Here is a 26,782-nt window from a genome sequence, read left to right on the forward strand (position 1 = left end):
AAAATAACCATTCATAAAACTTTACATACAATAAGGATTCTCTTCTACACATTAATACATATAGTACAGATACATGTCCAATGTTTATCAAAGGGTCATTATGCCAAGTCATTTACAATTCTGTTCTGGAATAGACACACAAAAAAAGCTGAGAACAAAAAGTACATATAAAAACACACAGGTGCTGATTGGGCAGGGGAAAAGAAAAAAACCCTTTGAATCATCAGCAACTGTGTGGCTGTGTATTGAACCATGCCCTAGTAAGGAGGAGACCCTGGGCTATCCAGCCCTCATGGGATGCCATGGAATGAAAAGCTCTGGGGGTTCTGAGGATGTTTCCCACTGAGATGAGAGCAGGGAGGTGGAAAACGAAGCACATCTACAAAAAAGACTGCGTGTTCCTCCAGGCGCGTCAGCGAGAGAGGACAGAGCGGTGAGCCACACTAGTGATACTGCAAGGAGCCATAATTCCTTCCCAACTGCCTAAATTCATCTCACCTAGCTGGGCCTTCATCTGAAGTGCTTAAATTGAAAGAATAGTCTTCAAAATCTCCTGGCTTGGTCAGTGGAGACAAAGCAGCAAGTCAGGTTTTGGTCGAACTGACTTGCACTACAGTATGTGGCCCATCCACTGCTCTGACGGTGTGGATACCTTGGAGCACTGGCACCCCTGCTACCGCCTGCGACGGATGAACGGGAGGAATCCAGGGCTATATATGCTGTCCTCAAAGGCTGCAATAAATTGATTTTTATTTTGTTGGGAGGTTTTGGGGAGGGGAGGCTGGCTGGAGTGACTAATTTGTAGGAGGATTCTCAATATTTTGCCTCAATGAATGTGAAGAACAGCAGAAAGCCCTAGAAAAACTTCAGGACAGAGAGGAGGGGAGACCCCGGAAAAACAGATCCAAAAACTATGTGCCCATAAGATGTAAAACTAAACCACAAGGCATGTACGAGTTGTGGCAGCTAAACAAGTCTAGATTCAGTTCCCCATACCTAGATTGGAAGTATACTTTCATAAGCTATAGCATCCATTTACTATATACAATAGGGGATTGATATATGCATATATATATAAATATATGTATATATACTATATATAGATGTGTGTATATATATATACACACAAACATCGAACTCATTTTGATCTAGCTCACAGCAAAAGGTTTGTATTACTCATATCAGCAAGTGTGTTTTAAGCTTGGTTTATGTTATGCTGCGAGGAATAAAGCAGCTGTTGTTCAGCTCTCTGGAGGGAATACAGCAATATTTCAAAAATTTGCAGACCAAGATAGCTGTGGATTTTCTACCACTCCCCACCCCACCCTGAGCCCTTGGAAATGGAGCACCTGCATGCAAATGTGTATGTAAGACGGGGGAAGCCAGACAAAAAAGATAAATGAAATAAGATGTGCACAACCTGGCTCAGAGGACCTGAACGATGAAGCCGGCCACAAGACCCGTCAGGTATGTTGTGAAACTACATATTTCTATCTGTGGCACAAACCGTCCCCACAACTGCCTTAAACAAATGTTTCTAGTCCTCCATATTATTGTAACCAAGGCAGAGGTGGAAGTCATTGCACTATCACGGAAAACAGATGCCACTCGTTCTTCTGCAAGAAGAGCTTAATGTTTTAATTGCTGGCTCTACTGCTTGGGAAAATAGTTTCCAGTCTGTATTTACTTGCAGGACACTGCAGCCAAGTGCTATGAAATGAACTGGTGCTCCAACAGGTGAAAAGAGTGAGAGGGGGAAGAAGGAATTATCAGAGAGGTAATCCCTCTTTCTGTAGCTAACGAGATACTGTACAGTCGCTTAGTGACCTGAAGGTGTCACAGGTGTGAGACGAGTCTCTCAAGGGGCCTGACTCCAGAGCTTCAGGACTGAACTGCCAGCAGCACTCCTGGAAATCGCATGTAGGTTTGAGCGAACCTTATCCATGTATTCCTCTTGGGGGGGAAAATTAATTTGAACAAAGAGCATGCAACATACCTGTATTCATTTAACACACCTGCCTAGAAGACTGTTTTTCAAAAAATGAAGTAACAAACATACAGCCGGTGCAGAATTCAGTAAATCCCATGACTGAAACAGACTGCTTCAAGAACATGTGGTCATTATGTAGTTTAAATTAATTTTAAGGAGCAGGGAAAAAAAAATCACTCGCTATTAGCTTCTAACCTTTGATAGAAAGCTTAAAACAATCTCAGGGCATCCAAGAAATGAGGATGTTAGAAGTCTCTGTGGAGAAACAGAGCCCAGCATTGCAACCCAGCTGGGTGAAGGGACATGGATGACTAAAAGCTATTATGGTCAAACAGTACCAGTGAGGGGCAAGCACCCTTGCTGCTAGAGTAACTTCATCCCTGCTATGGCTGAGGAACTGCTTTTGACCTGCTGAGCTGCTGTGGCAAGTTACTTCACTGCTTTGTGCCTCAGTTGCTGCAACTGTGAGAGTTAACAAGCAAACAAGGGAGAGACTCTCTGCAAAGCACTTTTAAAGCTTCTGATGGGCAGAATCTGTGTAAGATGTTGGTACATGTGAGCCCTGTTTTGAAGGCTGTCTATTGGCCCTTAGTTTTCTATTTTGTTATACAAACATCCATTTCTCCCAGTTAAAATTAAGGCTCCATCGTGGAAAACACAGCTCAGACAAGGAGCCTTGCCACAGGAACCTGAAGTCTAAGCAGGCATGACTCCATGTCCAGGGAAATGGAAACAGAGACACAGAGAAGCGTATTGTCAGGCCTAGCTCACGCAGCACGAGTGAGAAAAGGGAAGAGCGGTGCAGCTGGCTGCTCTGCCCCAGCCGGCACAGGGCCTGTGCCACGTCTGCGCACGGGCGACGCTCCTCAGCGGCCGTTCCTACTGACAAGGGCCGTGGACCTGGTAAGCCGCAGGGAGACCCCAGGACTGGGTTCTAGGCTTTGTGAGTGAAGAGGTAAGTAATGCTTTGAAACGCAAACTGCTACGTAACTGTAGAAAAATCTAAACAGACAAGCAATACTCTTCTTACTTCTAACAAGGATGTATTCACACAGCTTTTCCTTGGTTTTGGTTTGTGTGTCGTTGATCAGTAAGCCAGCTAACAAAATCAATTTGACAAGCCAAACCAAAACAAAACAGTGATCCTCAGTGTACTGTTCAAATACTAAACCCACGTGTGGTCATTGTTATCTCAACGGCGGTCTTTGAAGAGTATGAAAAGAATCTGACAATAGACGGGCTGTTCTTCATGGAGGGAGTGTGCAGAGAGATCAGGCTACAACTCTGTCCGAAATCCTCCTTATGCCAGACACCCTCTTCTTCCCTTCCTTTGTTGAGGAGGGTGGTGCTTTATTATGATCTCAAGTGCAAAACACGGTGCCCTGTCCTGCCTATCCTCCAATAAGCCAGAATGCATTTTTCTTCCCCCCACATTGCAGCTGTCATTTGTTCCTGAGGTTAAAACCAAAGAGGGAGAGGAGGAGTCCCTGCAGTGCAAAAGGAGACAGTTCAAAGTTATCGCTTTGTTGTCAGCATCTCCACACAGCTCGTGTTTCTCCTGCTCCGTCCTGTTAACTTTTGATCCATTCCTGGGATGACAGCATCACATTTAAACGATCACCCTGCACAGCAGGGATAGACTTTTCTGTTGTAACTTTGGTTCCATGCCCAAGACACACTGACTCGATCAGCTGAAAGTGGTTCCATCCCTTTAAGTTCTTCCTAAGTGATAAAGGTTCACAGTTTTTCTTCCCCTTTTGTAATTTCAACATACAGAATTTCATTAGATGCAGCATATATCATAGCTTTAGACAGAAACTGTCAAGTAACAAATTTTGAGTGATGGCTTTAAAATACAAGGTGGTCGCAGTGTTGGCTACAGCTTGTTCATTTTTATACTTTCAAAAATAGATGTAAACAATGTTCTCTTCATTGGTGCGGTGGAAGCATTTGCCTTTATAAGGACTTATCTGTGTGGTCGGCCACTCTAAAAATAATAATAAAATAAATTAAAAAACAACAACAACAACAACAACAACCACATGTCTTTATCAGGTAAGTGATAAGTTCCTCTACCTACCTATCCCTGCTGACAAGATGCAGTCAATCAGAAAGCTGAAACGGTCTGTTCTTACAATTATCAGTGGAAAACTTTTCTGTCTGTACGAAAGGCATTTGTGAAAATTCTGGATATTTCACCAAGCCTGTTGATTTGACCCTACAAAGTACAGCCCTCTAGTTCATAAAAGTCCCCAGGGACATCTTTAGGTGGAACAGTTGTGCACCAGTTTCAGTAATTCTTGAACCAAAGCTGCCTAAAATTCACCAGTGACAGGAGACAGGACAGCGGGTGATACACCTGTGGGCAACCCCAGAACTTCGGCTGATGCAGCACTGAGGCGAACACAGATTGCTCCTGTTCTGAGGAAGCATTCCCTACCTATGGAATATATTTGTAGGTCTCAGGTTTGAAACAAAGGAAAAAAGGGCATATTTTGTCTTTGTTCTCTCAGCACTCAAGCCTACATGGTAAAATTCACTGCGTACAATATCCAGGCAGACCAGACTTCCTTATGGGATCACAAGTAAGTGAATGTATATATTCACAAACACAGAAAAAAATGTGGATGTGAAAATCTCACATAAACAGGAACTAGAGAGCTGCTGGTGTGGATACTATGTATTGCTCCACATCGTTTCATTCCTGCTTGTCCTTCCTTATCTGAAAAGTACAGCAGTGAGGTGCTGTGCTCACTCAGAGGGAGAAAGAGACCAGGCAGTATAATAATCTGCGGTTGCATCACAGTTTGCTCTCAGATAGTTAAAAGATCAGTAAAGGATAAACTGCAGCAACGCATGAGCAAAACCAAAGACTTTTCATCATCAAATGCCTCCCTAAGTACATTTGAAGGATACATTGTGCACTTTTTTGTTTGCTTTATCAAGGATCTGTTTGAAGTCTCTCATGATCATGTTAACAAAGTTAACTTGCACCCAGTGGAATTAAAGCAATTTTGCAAAGATCCCCGTGATGATATATACCTCAGTACTTCCAAGAACGAGAAATGCTGATGGCACACTCCCCACCCATGCTCAGCCTTGCTGAGTTACTTCCAGTGTCAAAGTCACCTGTGTAGGCAGGTGGTTTTTCAAGTGAATGGGAAACACAAATCAAAGTTATTCTCTCTGATTCTACATATTGCAGCTTCAGAAAATATGACCTTGCTAAAACCCCTCTCAATCTTGCCAACACCATTCCCAAATTGCTTCTGTCTCTAGATTTCCTTTCAGGTATTGAGGGGTGAGGATCCTGTGGAGGGAGATGGAGGGGGTGAAGACTAGGATCAGGCAGTGGATGAGTAGCTAACAGCTGCTTACCATTGCCCTGTTTTTGAGGAATTGCTACAAGACTTCATGCTTTGCATTTATGGAGTGGCTTGCCTTGGTAAAACACTCTACAGATAAGACGCTTGCTGCGATGCTGGGCCTGCTGCAACCATCTTTACAATTAATTTCTTTTTTTTTTTACTTTAAACTTATTACGTGATAATTGCTTGTACTGGAGGAGACAGTGAATTACTGCAATCTACCCACCCATTCTATAACAATTTCTATAGACCTTTTAACAGTGTCTCACTTCCTGAGCCAGAAAAATCCTTCCACTTCTCTCAGCAGCTGATGATTCTTCCTTGCCCTCCTTTGTACCTCTCCTACTTCTAGGCACTGAGCTCTGCCTGTTACAACCTCCTGATCTGTTTCCTGAGCGTCAGTTCAGAGCCCACCATAGTGCGCATACGGTTGAGATTTATAACCGTTTTGCATCTGCATCACTTTGCAAACATCAGCATTGAATTTCACCTGCAATTCTCTTGGCTATTTGATACTGTGAAATTCTTGTTAGCTTTTAGTTTTAAAATTCTGAATAGCATAGTATCACCAGCAAGCTTTGGCAGTTCACTTACGAGTACGTTGGGCGGTGTTGGACTGATTGCAACTCCCTGTGTCAATTCAGCAGCGTGACTCTCCATTGTGAACTATTACAGATCGACAATGACCTGCTGAATTCTCTGACTCCAGACAGACAAGAACACACCAGGATGAGATCCCCACTCTGTGCAAGAAGTGCTGGATTTGAGGAAATAAATAAAATAGTCTTACCTTTCCAAGAGGCACATTGACATCAAGGCCAAAGAATAAAGGCAAGAGAGAAGAACAAGAATAGAAATAGAAACTGCAGAAGAAAAAAGAAGATTGCGTAAAAACTAAAGGTCATGGCATTGTAAGAGTCAGGATTATTTTTGCACTCTGTAGGACAATTAGAATAACTAGGCATTCAGAAAACACTGCATTTCCCTAATTAATTCTGTAAGCACCACACCACACCACATCCCAGGCTTAGAAAACAGATCCAGTAAATTTTGGTGATGAATTACAATTGGTACCACATTGAAAGCCTGAGGTGTAACTGTCACTATGAACCACCATGGTTTGACTGAAGTCACAAAGCTGGATATCAAAAATAGCATGGGTAGTATTTTTAAGTGTGTTAAAAATCAGTGCCTGCAATCCATGCTGGAAATAGCCTGGGAATATGTATATATGCATATATACGCATACACACACTTGCGTAACACAAAACTCTAACCATTAAATGTTTAGTAACAATTTTTTTTAAGTCTTATTTTAATCATGAATGTGTTGTCCTTTGAGATGTGAATTTTCGTGGGTCAAAAGCTCTTTTGAAAATTCACACTAAAGGTCTTCTATTCGAGGTATCCTTTTGATCGTGGCATAAATTTTGCTTTGCTTTTTTATTTTCATCACAGAGTATAATCTGTTATTTTTCCAAGTTATATATATTAGAAAGAAAGACACTGAGTCTTTGTATCACAAAAATATTGGCAGAACGGCGGAAAGAATTGTGTGTATCAAGTTTTAAATTATGCCCACTGGTTTCACTTTAGGAACATACATATAAACTAAAAGGACTTATTAGCACTACTGCCATTGTACTAATATAGCCATTATTTCATATTATAGTTCACACATGTAGGTTGATATTTACTAATACAAGTACATTGACAAGGCTGCCACAGGAGATGCACCTTACACCAGTCTGGCCTTTCTAGAAAATATATTATGGGTAGCAGTATGCTGTCCCACGCCATGATCTTTTTTCAACAATCCTATCTAACCTGTCTACAAGTCGCAAAACTCGGTGTGACAGAGTTGGCCTTATTCACCAAAAAAAAAAATGCAGTATATATTTTTAGAGAGGGAGAGGGTATATATACAGATACATACACACATATAGCATATATAAAGAACATGCGTATATAGTTCTTTGACAGTTCAGTTTAAGGGCAAGACTCCAGTACCACATTTATATTGCATAGTCAATTACAAGCTTCAAATCTTCACTCAGCTTCATTCTGTCCTTCCTGCAGGCTAGCCTCACTCTGCCTTTAATGGAAGTATTGCCTGTCTACCAACAGAGCATTTTACAGCCAAATAAAGGCTTCATAATTTGGTTCAGTTTCATTCACCATAGTTAAAAGTGTTTCACATTTATTTCCTAAAATGAATGTTGTGGAGGAGACTCTAAGACTAAAGTCTGTATATACTGAAGCACAAACTGAAAAGAAAGCATAGTAGAACAACACCAACAGGTCCAACTGATTCAGCTGAACAAGAAGTCCATATAGTTCAAGAGAACTAGGTCGTTACTTTTTTGAAAGTTGATCAGTGTGTTTCAGAAGTGTAACAGAACCAACCTTTTCCTCCAGATCCTTAATTTGTCTCTTCTGGATGTCAGTTTTATCTTCTAAATCTCGAATCCTCTGGAAATCAGAAGAGAAAGCATCTAGACTAAATTATCAGTAAATTTGCTCCACTGAACAAGTAACTTCATGTTCCAAGTGCCCGAAGCCTATAAATTAACAAATCCATTTCTTCAGTAGGGATAATCCTGTGTAGTACCATGACTCCATCCACTAACTCTGCCCAACCACAACTTTACTGTATGTACAACTGCTCAAAATATGCTGCCACATATATTCTGTTTCATATTATCTATTTTATATTAATCCTGAGTTACATAGATGGAAAGCGTAAGATCATAGTTATACTCTTTAGAATTATATCATGATTCATTATGATTTCTCACAGTTTGATGTGTTGAAAGATGATTACGGTGTTGTTATTATTAGATCTGAAATGATAAATGTATACAATACTAAGAAAACATTGATTCTGTGGTGAGCGGGATATATGTAACATAGACAAGGTGTGTTTTTTAAGCAGAGCTAGGTACTGCTTGAAAAATTATGGAACATGAGTTAAACTTTTGACCCTTTGGGAAGAGAGATCCCACAGAATAGGTAACAGAATTACTAGGCAAGAAAAATGAGGCCTTGAATCTCGGTATCTTCACTCTAGTCAGGGTGTAAGAGCTGGCCAGCAAACAGCAGAGATCAAAAGAGGCAAACCAGGAGACACCTGGAGGCCCTGTCACCTAGAAGGCAGACAGCAACCTTGTGACAGTCTCCCTAATAGTCTTGAGATGAGATGACTAGCTTACGGCAGCTTTCAAACATCCCCTCTTCTTTCCTTGCCTGTCAGCCTTTCCCAACCCCATCTGCAACTGAGGCCGGCTAAGAGTTGTTCAAAGAAACCAGAGCTGCTGAGGCAGCACCGGTCAGGGCAGCGGCCGCAGCTGCCATCCAGCAGCTCCTCACGCTGCAAAGGCCTGGTAAGAAGTGAGGGTGGACCAGTCTCCAGTGTCCAATTCAAGACGGGTCAGGATGGTGAAAACAATCTTCCTGTCAACTAGGAACCCTAACTACCAGGAAATCTGCTTTCTCTCTTATTCCCAAAAACATTTGAGTAAGTTTTGTTCCATTGCACGGCTGTCACATTAATCAGCATGCTATGACTGTTTGCCATTCTGCTCTGCGGCCTCACAGCTTGCAGAGCAGCAAACACTGGCGGCGTTTGAACGTGAAAGGCAGTACTATATCTTGGTAGTGAAAAGTAGCAACTGCCTGCTTTGCGGGGGGACAGAGCAGAGGTCGCTGGAAAAACACATCACTCTCCTGTGTAACATGAGCCAGAAGCATTCACACAGTCCCTCCAGTAACTAGGGATGACCATTTTTATTACAAAATTAGATCCATGTGGACAGAATTCTGGCTGAAAACTTTGGTTCAGAATTTTAAGGCTCAAAATACACCAAAGCAATCCTCCACAAGCTATTATCACATACGTTTGTTTACACAATTTAGGCAAGCTCCCATGACCAGGAGCTTGCCTAAATTTGACCTCAGCTTATGTTCTTATACAGGAAAGCTGAGTAGATACACATGTGCATTGCTCCTTTTTCTTACCTGATGAGCCTGCTGGAGCAGCTCCATCCTCTCCTGAAGAATCTGGCAATCATATTCTCTGCTTTTCCTCAGCATCTGACGTCTTAGCTTTTCTACTGCTGTCCTCAGCTCTTCCTGCTGTTTTTCAGTGAGTAGTTCCCCAAATTTTATCACTGTTTCTTGCTGCAAAGCATTGTACAAGGTGGCTTCAAGCTCCTGGATCCTCTGGTTGATGCAATACCAAAAGCCAATTAGAGATGAAACATTGTTTGAAACACAGTGGAAACTGGGGGGCTGGTGGCAGATTCAGGTGTCTGCATGAGAGGTGGTCTCTGTGCTCAAGCGTGCCAAACTGTGAAAAACAGAACTCATAAAATGGTTCAATGTCTTGGCAAAATAATGTGGACTTTTAAGATATTTTAAGATTAATTTTCACTGAAATTCCTCACTTTGACTTTTTTTTTTTTATAAACAGTTACAGAGATTATTAGGAGTTGGACAGAATTTTCTTATTTTATGACTGTAAAGATGAATGCTTCACCAACTCTAAAATTTTGACCAATTGTGCTAAAAAACAGAAGAGGAAAGATTGAAGGTCACCGTCCAACTACTTTGCTCTTAATCCTGCTAATCAATGAGCATTTCATTAATTCGACAAACCAAACATGATGAACTCACACAACCAATTATCAGACATACATATTGGAATTCCATACACCAGTGTTTATAGCAGGATCTTTTGCTTTTTGTGGCATATTGTCTTCTTGCTATGGCATGTACAAAACTGCCAGCATTCCAGAGATGAGTCCCAGTTGGTTGCACTGACTCCAGCTGGACAAAACAACATTAATGAGCAATATTTTTCTTTAACTGACTAAAGAGTCTCAGACTTCAGATCTGCCTCTTTGTGACCTGAAAAAGGTGTTGTGTTAAAGCTGTGCAGATTGCATGCTAGTGCCTTAGAAGAATGGGGAAAAACCAAATTAAAAGCAAGTTACTAATAAAAAAGCAAAAACCTCTCTTCCTAATCCAACAGGAGTCTGTGTCCTGTCATAGTGCCAATATGTGCTGCGGAATTTCCTCTGTACATACCATGTATGCTTGGTCAAGAGCTTGCTTCCTGTAGTCTAATTCTTCCTCCAAATAACCTTTTATTTTGCAAAATTGTTCCTACAATGAAAGATCATTTGGACAGAAAATTGAATTAGTTACTCAAAATACTTTGGGAAGTTTTATTAAATCAACTACAGATATCTGACTCAGGCAGGACTGGGAAACTGGTCTTCAACTGACAATCTGCAGAGTTAATAGTATCTGACTCAGATAAAACAGAATAAAGGCAAAATAGCTAAGGATTGCTTTTGTATGCTAATACATCTGATCTACACAAAACTAAATCCATCATCTCTTTGTTGACTTCAGTGATATCGCTTGGCATTTCTGCAGGGTAATTTAGGGGTTTCTGTGTGATTTTTCTAAAGATACCTCCTCTGTCATCAGTGACAACTCCTTTTGTGCTTCCTCTTATTTTGGAAGAAGTGTGAAAGTGCAAGGAGATAAACAGGAACTAAACGGGCATACTCACATTCACATTATTTGGAAGCAGCTGCCGTGTTTTAACTTCTCGGCCTACCTTAAGCCGAATTGACTCAAGTACAAAGCTACCATAGGAACAGAATGTAAACCACTACAGCTATTCAACTTCCACTAACTAGAACTAGGGTAAGGTACTAACTTTAGTGGTGCTATAGCAACTTCCATACAGCTGTGAATGTTTTGCATTTAGGATGATATGGGCTTAAAATGTAACGAAAGAAAAGAGTGCGATAATTCATTAGCTTCCCACATACTGGTATTGAAGAAATGTGATACAACACCTGGTGTTTAGACTGTGAATCTCATGAGACAAAGAGTGCAGTCATTTACATCTCTGAAAATCACTGAGCAACCTTTGAGCTCTCTGTACTTATTAATAAACAGTCATCCTCATGGAAAGAGAAAGTTTTCAAACCTTCACTGTAGCAGTTGCACTTCCCCCCGCTCCCTGAGAACTGATGTGGCAGTTGCATGCACATCCCCTCTCCTTCAATGGGGCAGGTAATGGCTCTTTTGTGAGACCCGCGAGTCCATTGGCCAGGGCCAGGGCTGGGGGTGGGGGGGGGGGTGGCGGGCGATGCGGAGAAGCCGAGAAGCTTCTGGAACGCCCACAGCCAGATCTGATCAGGCTGTAGAATGGAGTGCCCACCAAGGATCCACTTTGTGTGGTCTTCTCAGAGCCAGGGGTCTGCTGAAGCTGATGAGCCCTCCCCTTAGAGTGGGACGCCGCCTAAGGAAACTTCCCGGGATTGGAAGCGCCTCACCTCCTCGTTTGGGTGAGCGATAATCTATGTCCTTGCCGCATCAGGCAAGTGTAATTCCTTGCCGAACTCAGGCGAGTGTAGTATCCCGAAGTCAGAGAGCTCTGGCTTTGTTTCTTGTGAGGGCGAGCATGCACACTGTGAATCATCATTATTCTCATTTGCTGCACCCCAATAATTTCCTCAATTGATATTCCAACCTGTATTTTATGTTACCGGAGTGCTACCTAATTGTATAAACCCTGCTTCTAGTCGGTTGATTTGCCATACTCTTCCGGCCAGAATAAAAGCTGTTTTGGACCTTGTTGTCTGCCTAAAACTAACTCTGGGGTGTCTCCATGACATTCACTATTTCTGTTTCTATGTTACTCTGCCATTGCATATGAACTAGACTAGTAACAATTTTATGGATTCACCAATAATCAGAGAAAGCCTACATACTTAATTTGCAAAAAGACCTTTTTTGTTATCTTTTGGCACATCAAGTAAATATGACACACTCAGTGCCTTGCCTCTAAAATGTGTATTAAGGAAAGTTTGCTTACCATATCACTTTCCAGCTCCATCATCTTCTGATGCAGAGCGGCTTCAGCTCCCTCAATCTGCTGGATCCACTGGAGGGAAGACAACGAGAGCTGTAACCTTCTGTGTTTTCTAGGCACATGGATAGTGGCAAGTGGGATATCAACAGCATCTTGTTAGTCTATTTTTAGTAACCTGTTGCTAGTTCTGGGCCCATCCTGAGGCTGCTCTCCTGTGCTCTCCTCTAGCATCTTAAAAACAGATTAGCTGGGTAGGTGACAATTCTCTTTGCACAGGAGGAACTGTTGAGTAGAATCCTTGGAAGCTCCTAGGTTGCCAAAACTGTGTGCTGTATTTGAGCCACAGAAAGCAATTTTAGCCAACTTTGACTTTTTTTTTCATTTCCTAAACAAGGAACTTAGATACATACTTCCAGTGGAAGTTTTTCATACAGATCCCTTCAGAAGCTTTGGAAATCTCAAGACTAGAAATCCCATGCTATAACTAATTATGGCTTAAAAGTCTGATGGTTTCTTATTCTATTTATAATTGTAAGTTTCATTTGACATGCTTTTTGTATCTGCAGTTGTTTTGACCTCATAGCTTGGGCCAGCCAAGTTTGACATTTTTGCTGCTTCAGTAAGGTATTTGGGAGTGTGCTGGCACAGTTTACTTTATCTGGGGAATCACTTCCTAGACTAGAAAGTTCGACAATATTGACAGGAACAGAGCAGAAAATTTCCAGTGTTAGATGAGGCCTTAGACAACACATGAGAAAAAGCAGGCACACAACTTACCTTTTCTGCCAAGGACAATACAGTGGAAGCCTGAATTATGGCTACTTGTTCTTCATTTCTTAAATTCTGTGAAGAGGAAGAGGGAAGAAGAAAATTGGCAGCAGCTTCCTGCATGAATAGAGACAATCAAGGCTACAGGCTACATCTACAGTTTTAAGGGGATCCCTGTAGTACTGGGTATCCTATTCCCATTGAAACATTCAGAGTCTGTTAATGTATTAAAAAGAACACTGCTTTTGCCTTTCTGCATGATACAGACTGACTATATGTTTTAATTCCATTGCGTCTTATGAGAAATGTAAATTAAAATCAGACCCATTTGTGTCTTCATGCTAGTTTTACAAAGCTTGATTTCCATTAAAACTTTTGTAAAAATAATGCTGATTTACACCAGCACATGAATAGACAATCATGATCCTTTATTTTTATGTCCTATACACTTTCTTAAAACATACCTGATGTTGACCAGAGATACAGGATGATCTCTTTTACATGGATGACAAGAGCGGGCAGGAATGCCCACGCAGAAAGCCACAGGGGATTTGATAGTTCTTGCCTATTTGTGAAACTTTGCAGAGGAATCCTAGTACTGATGAAGATGTGGATGGCTCACAGTGCCAAACAAGTTAATGTGCTTTCCTGAATGACTGGAGTGCAGTCAGGCCCAGTTCCAAGTATCAGTGGACTCTGGACATTCTTCGCAGTCTGCTAAACCAGATGTTAAAGCTACTACCTTATTACTAGTTCTCTTACCATTTAAATCTTACAAATCCTTAATTTATGGAAATAAATACTCCTCAAATGAATTCTTCTGATATTACATAATTTAACAAGTATCTTAGAAAACAGTTGTGATAATTATAGATTTCACTTAGACTGCTGTACAAAGTGCAGCTTGTAAATGGAAAATATCTCCCACTTTAACTTACCCCATTATCACCTAGGATATCTAACTGCTTTATGAGGTCTGGGATGCTGACATCCTGCAAAAAGAGAATAAGGTAAAGGCATGGTATGCACATTTTATCATGACTGCAATATTCATAATTCCTACGAACAATGTTGAAACCAACCACTTCGTTATATTCCACAGAGATGCATCTCACACTGATTTCAGTTGCCTTCAAGCCAGGTTTTATCATTATGGCAAAAATTACGACTCCAGTTCAATTATGTCAGTCATCACACACTCTTGCATTTAGACTGCATTTAAATGCTAAAAGTTTAGTGGAGTTATTAGCAGAGATTAACGTAACAGGTTATATGGGCAGCATCCGCCACTGCTGTAGTTAGAAGTGCTACCTTATAAAACTGACCTACCTTAACCCCTTCCTTCATGCAGTAGATCTGTAGAGCACTCACACCATCTGAGAATGGATGAATCTGGAGATTAAATGGTGGAGACCGTCTCTCCCTTTCCTGAAAATAAATTGAAAAAATGCCAGAGAACATATTAGAATGAAGGAGAATCACACAGAACTCATTAAATGCCATAGCTGCTGTTTATACCATTCTTCACAAAGCCAAGCTGTTCATTTTACAAGTCAAAGAAAGAAACATTAAGACCTAGTCTGAAAAACAGTGTGCCAAATGGGATAGGGTCCTAAACCCAAGCTAAATATTCTACAGGAGATTATTTATTTGATGAATTATGTCAATTTGCAAATTGTTTGTGGAAAGGCTGTCACCTGGCTAAAACTCAAGTGATTTGCTTAATGAAATGTTGAACAGCTATATATCGTTGTAAATACTCCCTTTAGAAACAGGTATTTGACTTAACACTGTTAGGATACTCAGATTACACATTTGCTCATCCTGGTATGTTGTATGTTCTAATATCTGTGGAAAGCAGTAAGTTCAAAAAAAGTTGATTAACTTAGCTATTTATACACCTTCACTGCATAAAACCCACAAATATTTGTCCAGTTTTAAAGGACCAAACACAAAAATAAAAATTTGAAGATGTTATTTCTCATCCCTTTCAGGTATTCAGGGAAGCACAGAAGTGAAGATGAAATTTCATGTTCAAATAAATTTTTGGTTTATGAACATGTAATTCACCTGATCATCCAGTTCCATGTCATATGGAAACACAGCTGTCAGGGAAAACTGTGGAAAAGTTGTATAAATAGGGGACAAATCTGCCACAGCACTGATTCATGAGGGCCAGGAAAGCCTCTGTGTTACCTACAAGCTCTGAATGGCAAGTATACAACGCCTTGGACAGCAAACAAAAAGAATAACTGAGAAATAAACCAGCTTATACTGGAGAAAAGACCAGGTGGAAGTTTTTGTCAGTTAATGCTCACCACAAGAATCTGTAACTAGGGACAGTCTGAGAAGAGGGAGATCGAAGTCCAACCCAGTCCCCTGGCTGCCTGTAGAGGCTTCTGGAGCTCCTCCATCAACCTCCAGCGCCATCTGAGGGACCTTTCTCACCTAACACAGGTCATGAGGAGAGCTGCTCAACAGGGACTGTGTCCAGTGCCTGCAAAAGTGACAGTGCTTGCAAGCGGGTAGACAGGCTGTTGCTATTCGTTGTGCTAGGGCCTCCAGACACAAATTAGGACAGCTCCAGGCTAAGCACTATACACACACAGGCAGGCACTGTTGGCTTTTCATACATGCCAGCATTGGCAAAAATTACGATAAAGGCTGTAAGAGCAAGGCCACATTCACCTGCATAAAATGTCTCTTACCCCCATCACAGTGACAGGAAACTGAAGTACAGGTGGATTAAATCTAAACGTGCCTCAGGGATCAACAGCAGGGAAACCATTCCAAACCCTTCTCCAGGGAGCCCGTGCTCCTCGGGCACCTTGGCTCTGCACCAAGCCACCCGCGGGTACTCACAACCCAGGAGCAGCACCGGCACTGCCGGCCCCAGCACAGTCCAGCCCGGTGGCCCCGCGGATCCACAGACGTCCCCAGCAGAGCCCGAGCGCCCCGCAGCTGTTACAAGCCCGGTATCAGCTCCCTCTGCCACAGGAGCTGACAGGCGCGTTTATCCTCTGAAGAGGGTGCTCTAACCACCCAGTACAGACTGGTGTGGGTAGGACAGTCCCCCTCTCCTCTCACAGCCAACTCCCCACGGACAACCTAATTCAAGATTTGTTTGGTCAAGGGGGATGAGGTACAACCCCTCCACCCCCATAGGTACCGTACTGGAAGACAACAGCCCTGGGTCTGATACTTTCTCTTACAACTGCTTATGCAATTTCATTGATCACTGCTGAATTAAACCATGCATTTCCAGTCCTTCAAGCACAGGGCTAGAGAGGTGCACTTCCCACAGCAGCCCTCTCAAATAAAACTTGAACTCTTGCCTCATCACCCTTGCTGAAAGAGGGGAAAAAAACCAAAGCCAGTGCAGTTTAAAGATGAGCAGTAAGGCTATCACAGGCGGAAACAGGGCTTCGAAGACCCTGAAGAGGGAATTGTACCTGCATTATCTGACTTCTTAGAGGAACACTCTACTCTTCAGCTACTAGAGACAAAAGTACACTCAACATTTCTTTCTCTTCCAAGACCTGCTCGGGTTCATGAAAAACAACAAAAAGCAGACACACACACCCCCCACAAAAAAACCCCTAACAAAACCAAAACCCACCACACCCAAACCTGGATGCCTGTTCTCAGGAGCCATCTTAGCTGTGAACCAGGATGGAGCCCCGAGCAAAGCACATGACGATGGGGTTTAAGCCTTGCTGATTTGATTGATCTGCACATAATAAATTTCTGTTGATTTTAGTAGACTACATGCCAGCAAGAAGAACAAAGCATGTTGACAAGAGACTGCTCCAAAGTACTAGAAAAAAACATATCTGCAGGTGTAGTAACTAAGAGCCATGCTGATATTAATCAGCTAAGCTTATCTATGCGCTCTGGACACCTAGCTCAGAGAGATATGAACTAGTCAAGCACGGAGCTTATTGTTTCCAGGATATTAGAGCTGACATCCTTCAGCTTGCAATTAAAAGTGCTGGGCCTGATCTGCTACTCTGTTCTAAGACTACAATGCCGGTGTAAACACTTGATTAGAGTTGGTGTCCAGTACAAGTGCACTAGTTTAGTTTGGTACAGCTCTATTGTAATGAGCTCATCCATCACCTCAAGCTCCAGGTTGCGGAACTCCAGCAGCTCATTCTGGTCTCGGGCATCCTGCAGCTCCTGTTGCAGACGGTTGTTTTCTGCTTCCAGTTTCTCTATCTAATAAAAATATGTAAATTCAGAATCTGTGTGAGTGCTACAAGAAACATCGAATATTTGGTGAGTGGTAGTCAAGGTAGCATAGGCAGCACAATATCCCAATTCTAGAGGTGATTCGCTGCTTGCTGTTTTACCTCAGTGAATCTTTAGTTTACAGGCGAACTTCTGCTCATCAACTTCCTAAACATCATAACACGCTTAGGCTGGAGGTTTTCCTAAAAGAATCCAATCCTTGTGAAGATCAGAGGGGAAGTTAACTCTACAGAAGTGTCAGATGAGTGATTAGATTCATCAGTGTTAGCTACTAAACACACTGCTGTCATGGTACAGTACCGGAATAGATTGTCTGGGGAAGGATGTGGAGACATCATTGTTGGAGGACTCTGGGAACTGGTTGGATAAACGTCTGTCAGGAATGACACACAAACAGCTGCACCTGCCTTGGAGAAGAACTTGGGCTAGATCAGATTCTCGGTGTGCAGTACATGAAGCACAGATGACATGCAGGGAGAGCTGTCTTTGTGGAGGTAGTTTTACCCAAGCAGTCAACCCACAAGCAAGAGCTTCTGTGAACTGCATGGACAGCATCACCACACAAGTATTCTGTCAATTAGCAGATAAGATTTAAATACCACCCACTGGCCAGAATCATATAATGGTTTGGGTTGGAAGGGACCTTAAAGATCATCTGGTCCAAACTCCCTGCCATGGGCAGGCACACTTTCTACTACACCAGGTTGCTCAAAGCCCCATCCAACTTGGCCTTGAACACTTCCAGGGATGGGGCACTCACAGCTTCTTCAGGCAGCCTGTTCCAGAGCCTCACCACCTTCATGGTGAAGAATTTCTTCCTTATATCTGATCTAAATTTCTCCTCTTTCAATTTAAAGCCATTACCCCTTGTCCTATCACTACAGGCCCTTGTAAAAAGTCCTTCCCCATCTTTCTTGTATGCCCCCTTTAGGTACTGGGAGTTGCTCTTAGGTCTCCCTGGAGCCTTTTCTTCTCCAGGCTGCACAACCCCAACTCTCAGCCTGTCTCCACAGCAGAGGTGCTCCAGCCTCTGAGTGTCTTCATGGCTTGCTCTGGACTCTCTCTCCAGCAAGTCCATGTCCCTCTTATCTTGGAGGCCACAGAGTTGAGTGCAGCTATAATTGTCTATGCCTTGCTTGTTGTGGACAACTCCAGCACTAGCTCCTCAGCCTGCTCTCTTCTGCAAGTCTCCAGCCAGTGCCAGGATGTGTATTTTGCAGTTGGGTTGTCTGAGTAGGGCCCAGAAAAGGACAATGAGGGAACACAGTAAAACTAAGGTCAAGTCCTCATGGCTCAGTTTGTCTGGATGGGAAAAGATGGCACAGGGATGGAGACTTATTAGGTGTGTTTATGGAAAAGGAGAAATCCAGGCTAAGAAACCTCATCTGGGGAGGTGAAAGACGGCAGGAGAGCTGATGCTGGGAATTACGGCCTCTTGCTGATGCAGTCATATGTATGGCCGCTGCTGTTACTCTTGGTGATATGCAAGCAATGTTGAGGTATCCCTGTGTTCCATGATTAAAAATGTATACATACATGCAAATATAAATATACACACACAAAGAGGTGATATTCTTAAATGTACCAAGGGACTGAGCAGTACCAGTGCCACTGGACCTAGATATGACTTTAAGCCCTTAAAAATATACAGAATGCACAGGGACTAGCAGTATGAAAGGGTCCTGGTGTTAGAGGGTAACTGCCTTTCTACTGCTGTTTGACACCCAGAAGCTAAGACAGTGCATCCTGCCAGTGCAGCAGCAGTAGCCTCTTCAGTGCAATGCTACTGGAACACAAAGGTCTGTGCCTCAGAGCCAGAACGACGAGTAGAGCTCAGGCTGGAGCTCACCAGCAGTTGGTGCATCAGCAACTGCCAGCAGCAACAGTGCTTAAGCAGAACTGTATAGGGTTTGTCCCTCCAACTGTTATCCTGTCCGTATTAAACTATGCTGTTCTATCCTTATCCAACATATATAATCACCAGATTTCACATCCAAAATATGTATTGTAGGATCCAGATTACCCTTCAGAATGAGCACACAAAAGTTGGGAACATACCTTGTCTAAAAGCTCTTGGTTCCTCTTAATAAAAAGCTGTTTGTCTTCCACCCAGTGTGAGTCCTGTTGGATGAAACAGTCCTATTACAGAATAATCACACTCCATGAGGTTGGGCACGCATTACTGAAAACTGGAGCCACAATATTCAGGCTTTAAAACCCTACAGGAACGAACTGTCGTTTACAGAATAACACCATATTAGTCTACCAAGCTGTAGCGAGGCTTCTGAGCATGATAGGCTTGCCTGCTTACTGAACAGTGACATTGCATCTCATGGAAGTCTATACTGAAATTGTGCTGGGTATTCTGTAAGTGGAACAGGTACTGAAATTGTGCTGGGTATTCTGTAAGTGGAGCGGGTAAAATCCAAAATAGGAAAAGAAAATACACAAGAAGTGCTCACCTGCCCTTTCTGTGCCAAAGTTTTCTCCAGATCTTCTATTTTGGCTTTATATCTCTGGACTTCAGCTTGGAGCTGCTCCTGAGCCTGTTGAAGTCAAGCATAGCATTAAACAGTAACACTAACAGCAACGTGAGTAGTATTAAAAGAAAACCAAACACAGCAGAGTCTGGATTTATGCTGTTGCTTCCACTGACTAAGTAACCAGCAATTTTTTGTGCCACCCCTCAGACTGGCATACAAAAGGGAACAAAGTAGTATACCAGCCCCTCCCCACCCAAGCCAAACCAATACCAGGTATTGCATTGGAGTAGCAAAACAGAAACTCGGGTATTCGGAGTGACAGGCTTTGCTCGAAGACCCTAGCAAGTGACAGCCTCTGAATTGAAGGAAAGTGCTTAGCAGATGGGAGTGGCAAAAAGATAGTGGAAACAAGCAGTTATAACTGCCCGGGGCATCTTGAAGAGCTGACTCAACAAAGCGCTAAAAAATCTGGTGTGATCTCCCAGCTGACATGGCTTTGAGCAGGAGTTTGGGCTGGAGACTGCCTGAGGTCTCTTCCGGCCCAAATGGGTCTACGATTTTATTAGAGGGACAACATTTTTCACCTCGGTAGGTTTACTGTAGTATGCATCACATTCAAATTTGAATATTACTTGCATTTTCCTGTAAGAAACATTCAGGTGAACATTCCTAAAGTTGGTGCAATGTGTCTTTGTGAAAACCCACAGATCTCCATTTACCTCTAAAATCCAACCACTTCAGAGAAAACCTTTGCGATTCTGTGCTAAACTGCAGAACTGTTTTAGCATGCCTGCCTAACTGCAGAGTTTTCAGGTTCAGGCAGAGGACAGCCCCTTGTAAACAGAGTGACTGTGGCCATTCTTGTCACTCTCTTTAAATGTACTCAGCAAATGAGTGAAACCGACATCTCTCAGTTGTACGTATGTTATATGTAACTGTTCCCTTGTATGTCACTTGCGGGGGTTGTATATCCTGATAGCAATGAAATGCTTTTACTCTTACACAAATACTGACCTTGGCTTCTCTTTCAGCATCTATGATGCCCCCTGTCTGCTCCTGCAGTAGTGCATATGCTCTCTGCAAGGCCTGGTACTCCTTTGTCAGCTGTCGAAACCGCAGCTCTGATTCTTCCGCTGCTAAACCCTGAAGGATCGGAAAGGACATATCTAAGCACCCAGACAGTCGAGCACTGCTACAGCAAAGAATGCAAGGGTGATCTGTTAAGCGCAATAGCTGGTTTACAAGTCTTGATTCAAATGATTTTTTTTTGGTGAGCTTGCTGTGACATGAAGTAGTAAGAATGTAGAAGTTATACAGCGTTTATGTCTTCAAGCTAAAATAAATGTGATAGCTTTATTTTCGTGAAGGTGGAGAGGAAACAAAATCATTTCAGATTGCATTGAAGTCATAGCTGGAGACTTTATGGACCGGATTTTGAAGAACCACTCAACATTCCAGTATATCGGTAATCAAAATCAAGGCCAAACTCAATGAAGAACTTATCATTCAAAATGCACCACAAAAACCTAAGTCTTTTTGAAAACCTGGCCACTTGCTTTGGAAATCAGTGTCTCCTGAAAACCTGTCTTTGCCTATGGAAAGAGTCGGATCTTACCTCATCCAGATCATCATCTGGGGTTGCTGGCGTTCTGTCTGTTCTATATGAGGCCACAGAGGATGTTTCAGAGTCCATGGAATCATCATCATAACCAAAAAATGTATCCACAACATGTCTCTACAAAAGGGAAAACACATTTTCTGAATCTCCTTGGAAACAGGTAGCATGAGTTTCTGATGGAGAGGGAAAGGTTAGTTCAAAATTGCATTGAGAGTCACTTAAAAAAGGCAAGACGCAAAAAAAGAGCAGTGGGCTACCCCTGAAATTACCATCTCCAAATAAACCCAAAGGGAACCATATTGAAGATTGGGTGTTGTGCTGGTGGAAAATGAGTTTTCTGATTAATTTTTCTGAGCACAGGATCTGGCTCATTCTAAAAACTGGAAAACATGACAGCAGCAACATGCTCAAGGAAAAGTCTCGGCCCTTGCAGGAAGGCAGGAGAATTGTTAACCCCAAAGCTGTTTAGAAGACACCTATCAACACACACACTGATGGGCAAAGATAACACCATAAAGAGTTGGAAATGTGTGCATTTCCTTCTTCTCTCACAGACACTGCTGATATTTTTAATATCCCAGTGCTTCTCTCACTGATATTGTTGTTGGAGTGAGCGAAAGCTATACTAACACAAAACTTAGTGTGAAGGAACTTTTATCTGGCACATCTTTCCAGTACTATAGTAACTGCCGCATGTTGTAGGAGATTGCTCACTCTACACAGTAGGGTTTTATGTCTGACACCTCACTATCTCCAATCTCAGTAGCTGAATTAAATCAAATTAAAACTCTGAGTCATGTCCTATGAAGGCAGACAAACTGATGGATGAACGTTTAAGATGCACTTCTGGTTTGCAACTTTCTTCACTTCTGCTGACTGGTTACAACCTTCTAAACCGAGAATTTGAATCACACTAAAAACAAGTACCAAAGATGCCAATAGTCTTTTGCATATATTACCTTTTTTTGTTCATTATTTTTCCAAATGAAGACAATAGCCATATTTTTCCATGTTATAATCTCTGGTTTAGAAATAAAGTCAACTGATGAAAATACTTTTTAGTCCTTGTCTCCTAGTTATGCCTGCTGCGTATTGCTTCAAAACCCATATAGAAACAATGTGATGACACATCTAGGATGTACTGGTCTGAAATCCTCTGTGTGTAGGAGAGCATTGCATTACTTTCACACATGGCTGATGTACTAAAGGGTGTCCTTGAAGGACAAAGAGCAACCAAGCCGTGTTTCCTATACATTATTTCTGCTTTCTAGAGGTGAGATGTGGCTGTTGCAAAGTCATTCTTCTTCATATCTAGCTGATAAAAGAGCTACTTGACCTACTGCTGACTATTCAGCTCTAGAATTGTTATAAATTTTACCAACTTTGGACTGGACCCCATTCAGGGTAATACAAGGGGTAGCCAAAGTCCCATGGAACTGAACAGGAGAGAATGACGTGCAGTTTCTCAGGCAGACACTTCCACTTGAAGAATAAAGAAGTACAAGGATTTTGTTTTAGCCCATACATGCTGTGAAAAATAGACAGCAGAAGGTAAGGTATTTGGAAATGTAAATACATCTTAGCATAAAAGACCTTGAGACCAATATTTATAGAAACTAGATGGAAGGAAGATTATTACTATTCCAGAGGTAGAGGAAGCCCCATTTTGCTGAAAATAAAATAGCTATGCACCCTTAACTGAACTTCCAAGTGGACTTAAAAAGCCCTCTCTAAGTAACTAAGGTGTTTATAAACCCAACCACTAAAGCAGATTGTTATAATCCACAAAGCTCTCTTTAATCAGATTGCTAAAGTATGTTTTCCTACAGAGCCTACTCTAATGTTTTTATATAAGCCGAAAATGACTTTCCCTCTTACCTTAATTGGCTTTGAGCTCCTTTTATGCTTTCTGCGACGGATGAGTTTCTCCCTGTCCTGGAAAAGAAGATTTAGAAGTTACTCTCCCTCCTTTTGTTTGCAGCTATAGAAGGCCAAATCTACAGAGGAAATAAACCATTTGGCTTCCACTGACTTTCTGTTAGTACATTCAAACAGGAATCTGATTCCAGGTGGAAGGGAGGATTCATATCCAAACCTGTACATGCGTCAGCTGAAAACCACTTGAAGGGAAGACGGGATATTTGAAAAAACCCTTGTTACTGTGTCACCTTGACAGGCTGTCAAACAACAGACGCTGATGGATTTCGTGTCAAAAATCACTGGGAGGCCTGTGGCAGGGGACTGTTTTGGGCTTTGTATGAGAGGTCATCTGCCTTCCCTGAGGAGGAGATGCTGCTTCTGCCTCAAAGCCATTACATGGTGGTAGTGTTGATCCCACCACTCTTAGAAATGATGTCTTAGAAGAGGCAACAGCCTGTTTTGGAGTCTCTTTATCCTGCCCCTCAACATCACAACGCAAAGTCAGCTGAAAAAGGGATTGTCAGTGTTAAATGACAAAGGAACTAGTGAACCACTTGCAGTACACGCTTGTCCAGTACATATCTCACTGTGTGCCTGCCTCTTGTTATATTTTTGAGTCATAGGATTTGATGCCCCACTAGAAAGTCAGTTAAACTTCACCCATACACACCTATGTCTACAAATTTGCAGGTGTTAAAAGTAAGATATTAACCCTCAGACCTCTAATTATAGGAAAAAACGCTATCAGTGGTGAACTGTACATAGGAATCATTCCTAATTTCCTGGTGCTCTAGACATACCCGTGTTAACTCATCAATTATGTTCTGTTGTTCTATGACCTGAAGCTTTAAGAATTCAGTTTCTTGTTCCTCATTAGCCTGATCCAGGTCATTGAGAGATCTTAATTTCTTTAGTGGAGGATGTGATGTCATTTTTTCTCTCTGTGGTAAGAAGAAATAGATAAAATAAGATCCAGCAACTAAAAGACAAAAAGACCATCTTTCAGTTAAAAACTAGACATTATCTTTCATTTAAGCCCTTTAAATATGCTTCAGCTACCCCATTTTTATAATTTTATTAATACCCATCAGCACTTCTTAACAACAAAGCAGCACAGCAAGGCTGGGTTCATCAACCAGAACAAAGCTTTATCTGTTTATGGCAATACAGCCTCTACAGCAGCCCTTAATGGTCATATACCATAGCTCTTCCTTTGCCATGCACCAAGATGCCCCAACATGTGGCAAATATAGTTGAATTCTCTACCCGCCCAGTGAGTACACAAATGGGATCTACTCCCAGAATGCCATGCTTTTATTGATTCTATGATAATTCTGACCCATGACACCTGCATTAAGTTTATTGTTCTTCTGGGCATGGATGAATTGCAGAGTCTTAAAGTAGATTAACCTTGTAACACTACAGCCTTTTTTTCTATAAGACAAGAAAGGAAATCCGATCATCTCAGCCTAATCACCAGGGAAGCTGCATGCATGGCAGAACAGTCAGCCTGCTCCAGATGAGGACAGTGGCGACTGCAGTCTTCTCAGCCTGCCAGCTTACATCTGGCAACCCAGAACTTCCACCTTCTTTTATATTAATGCCAAAGCAACATCAGTACACGTGTAGAGGCCGTATTCTGACTGATACTCAGCGCAATTCCATTTGAAGGATATACAGACATAACTGCTTTGACCACACTCCATGTAGCCCCAATACGTGAAATTTATAACCCTAGACAAATTTATAACACCACCATCCTCCCTTTCCCATATCCACCTATCACGCAACAAAGACCAGAACCTTGCCATCATCAGCTCTAACACCAACATGTACATTCAAAGAGGAACATCATGATGGCTGAAAATATTGCTCTTAACAGCTTCCTTTTTGAGTTTCAGATGCAGAACAGCACAGTGGGATATGACCCCATGATACAACTACTTTTTTTTCTTTTTCTTTTTTTTCCTTTTTAAAACCTATTGAAACTCAATATTCTCATTTTTGGGATAGTATAAAAGACTGATTAAGTATTCACTTAAATAAAATGCACATGTATGTACAATACACAATGCTATAGTATGCAAGACCTACTATACAGACCTAAGCATCTTATCAGCAGTATTACACACTATATATTACACATTTTCTCTATGTAAATACAGGCATACACTATGCAAATGTGGCCACCATAATGGACACAGATGATACAGTAATCCTCATTTTGCTCTTCAGTACCAACCATTTCTATATTTTCTTTAGTGACTGCTTTGAGTTTATCTTCCATGCGCTGCAGAGACTGCATAAGTTCATCATTTCTCTTCGTGAGGCACTTGTTCTTTTCCAGAAGAGGTTTACATTGCTTTTCGGCTTCTCGAACACGCTTCAACTGGATTGATTAAAGCAATTAATAGTTGTAAATAATCAAAATAAAAGCTATTTTTTCTCCCTCCTTTGTTAGCAGTATTTTTGTTACTTCCCTGTTGAACTACTGTCCCAGTAAAATGCCACAGTGTTCTATTGTAACTGATGCTTACAGCTCAGTAACTTACTTTATAAATCTCAAAGCATAATTCTACATCTATTTCCAAAAGATGGCTTTATCTATGGAAAAACTCAGACATAGAGATGACCCAACACACAGGTGGCTGCAAACCTGCTACACAAGTCCAGAATGACCTGTGCTTTATCTGCAAGAAACCCACTGATTTTCTTGTTGAAAGACAAATTTGCATAGGTACCTATTCAGTCTGTATCACAGCAATAACAACATCATTGTAAGTCTCTTTTGTAATGGCACGCAGTGAAATACTCGTGCACATGCACAATCAACTTTGTTTTGATCAACAAATCAAATAACATTTAAAAAAATCCTGTAAGGTAGGAAGGTATCTTAGGGCAATGCTTGAAGTTTCAGTCTTGGTTCAATTGGAATTTTAAACAAGGTCTCTTCCTCTGAAAAATTAGTTCCATCCAGTAATACCGAGTCTTTTATAGATATTATTTCTTCTTCTAAGGGAGGACAAGGAAGATGGCATGCAGCTGCAGAAAGACATCATATCTGTGCCCAGGTGACCTGCCCAACAAAGGCGCTGTCCCAGTTCTGCATTACTGTTTGTCACTGGGAGGCTCCTGCCCCTTTCCGTTCTGCTGAGGAAAGGACTACGAGAATTTTCTGTAGCTGTTGAGGACAGTTTCCCCCGTTTGCCCACATCATCACATCTTACTAGGCTATTTAAACTAACCTAAAGATTTTGTCTGAAGCAGGTTGGCAAGCACACGAAGATCCCTTCTGCTAACAGAAAAGAGGGAGCAGCTAGGAAAAGGGTGCATGTTCGATGAGCAGAGTTGTGGGCAAAACAACCATTTGTCCTACCCTAAGAATGAAGTTAGTTGTTGCTACTCTGAACGTACCTTAAGGTGTATGGTATTTCCAGCAGTACTCAGGGTCACATTTAACAAAATGTGTTCATTGTGGTCACATTGTGC

At 41.8% G+C, this 26,782-nt stretch overlaps 1 protein-coding gene across 4 annotated transcripts in view; it reads right to left on the reverse strand.

The window, feature by feature from the left end:
• Window positions 1-1,340: 1,340 nt before the first annotated feature.
• Window positions 1,341-26,782, reverse strand: part of JAKMIP2 (janus kinase and microtubule interacting protein 2) — a 50,539-nt gene continuing 25,097 nt past the window's right edge. Inside the window, exons 6-22 of one of the 4 annotated variants that reach the window (XM_082063539.1) lie at window positions 25,536-25,682; window positions 24,094-24,234; window positions 23,252-23,308; window positions 21,371-21,490; window positions 20,770-20,898; window positions 19,735-19,818; window positions 19,331-19,393; window positions 17,141-17,239; window positions 14,351-14,449; window positions 13,960-14,013; window positions 13,031-13,096; window positions 12,257-12,325; window positions 10,447-10,524; window positions 9,376-9,579; window positions 7,765-7,830; window positions 5,953-6,115; window positions 1,341-3,977 (exon numbers count right to left, since the gene is read on the reverse strand). In XM_082063539.1, coding sequence (XP_081919665.1) covers window positions 5,999-6,115; window positions 7,765-7,830; window positions 9,376-9,579; window positions 10,447-10,524; window positions 12,257-12,325; window positions 13,031-13,096; window positions 13,960-14,013; window positions 14,351-14,449; window positions 17,141-17,239; window positions 19,331-19,393; window positions 19,735-19,818; window positions 20,770-20,898; window positions 21,371-21,490; window positions 23,252-23,308; window positions 24,094-24,234; window positions 25,536-25,682 — 1,593 coding nt within the window. In that variant the 3' untranslated portion in view covers window positions 1,341-3,977; window positions 5,953-5,998. Of the gene's footprint in view, window positions 3,978-5,930; window positions 6,222-7,764; window positions 7,831-9,375; window positions 9,580-10,446; window positions 10,525-12,256; window positions 12,326-13,030; window positions 13,097-13,959; window positions 14,014-14,350; window positions 14,450-17,140; window positions 17,240-19,330; window positions 19,394-19,734; window positions 19,819-20,769; window positions 20,899-21,370; window positions 21,491-23,251; window positions 23,309-24,093; window positions 24,235-25,535; window positions 25,683-26,782 lie in introns of those variants that run through there. The other 3 variants (XM_082063542.1, XM_082063540.1, XM_082063541.1) reach the window with 3 other exon arrangements.

The sequence above is a fragment of the Streptopelia decaocto genome (genome assembly GCF_964273445.1).
Source record: "Streptopelia decaocto genome assembly, chromosome: 12".
Classification (NCBI taxonomy): Eukaryota; Metazoa; Chordata; class Aves; order Columbiformes; family Columbidae; genus Streptopelia; species Streptopelia decaocto.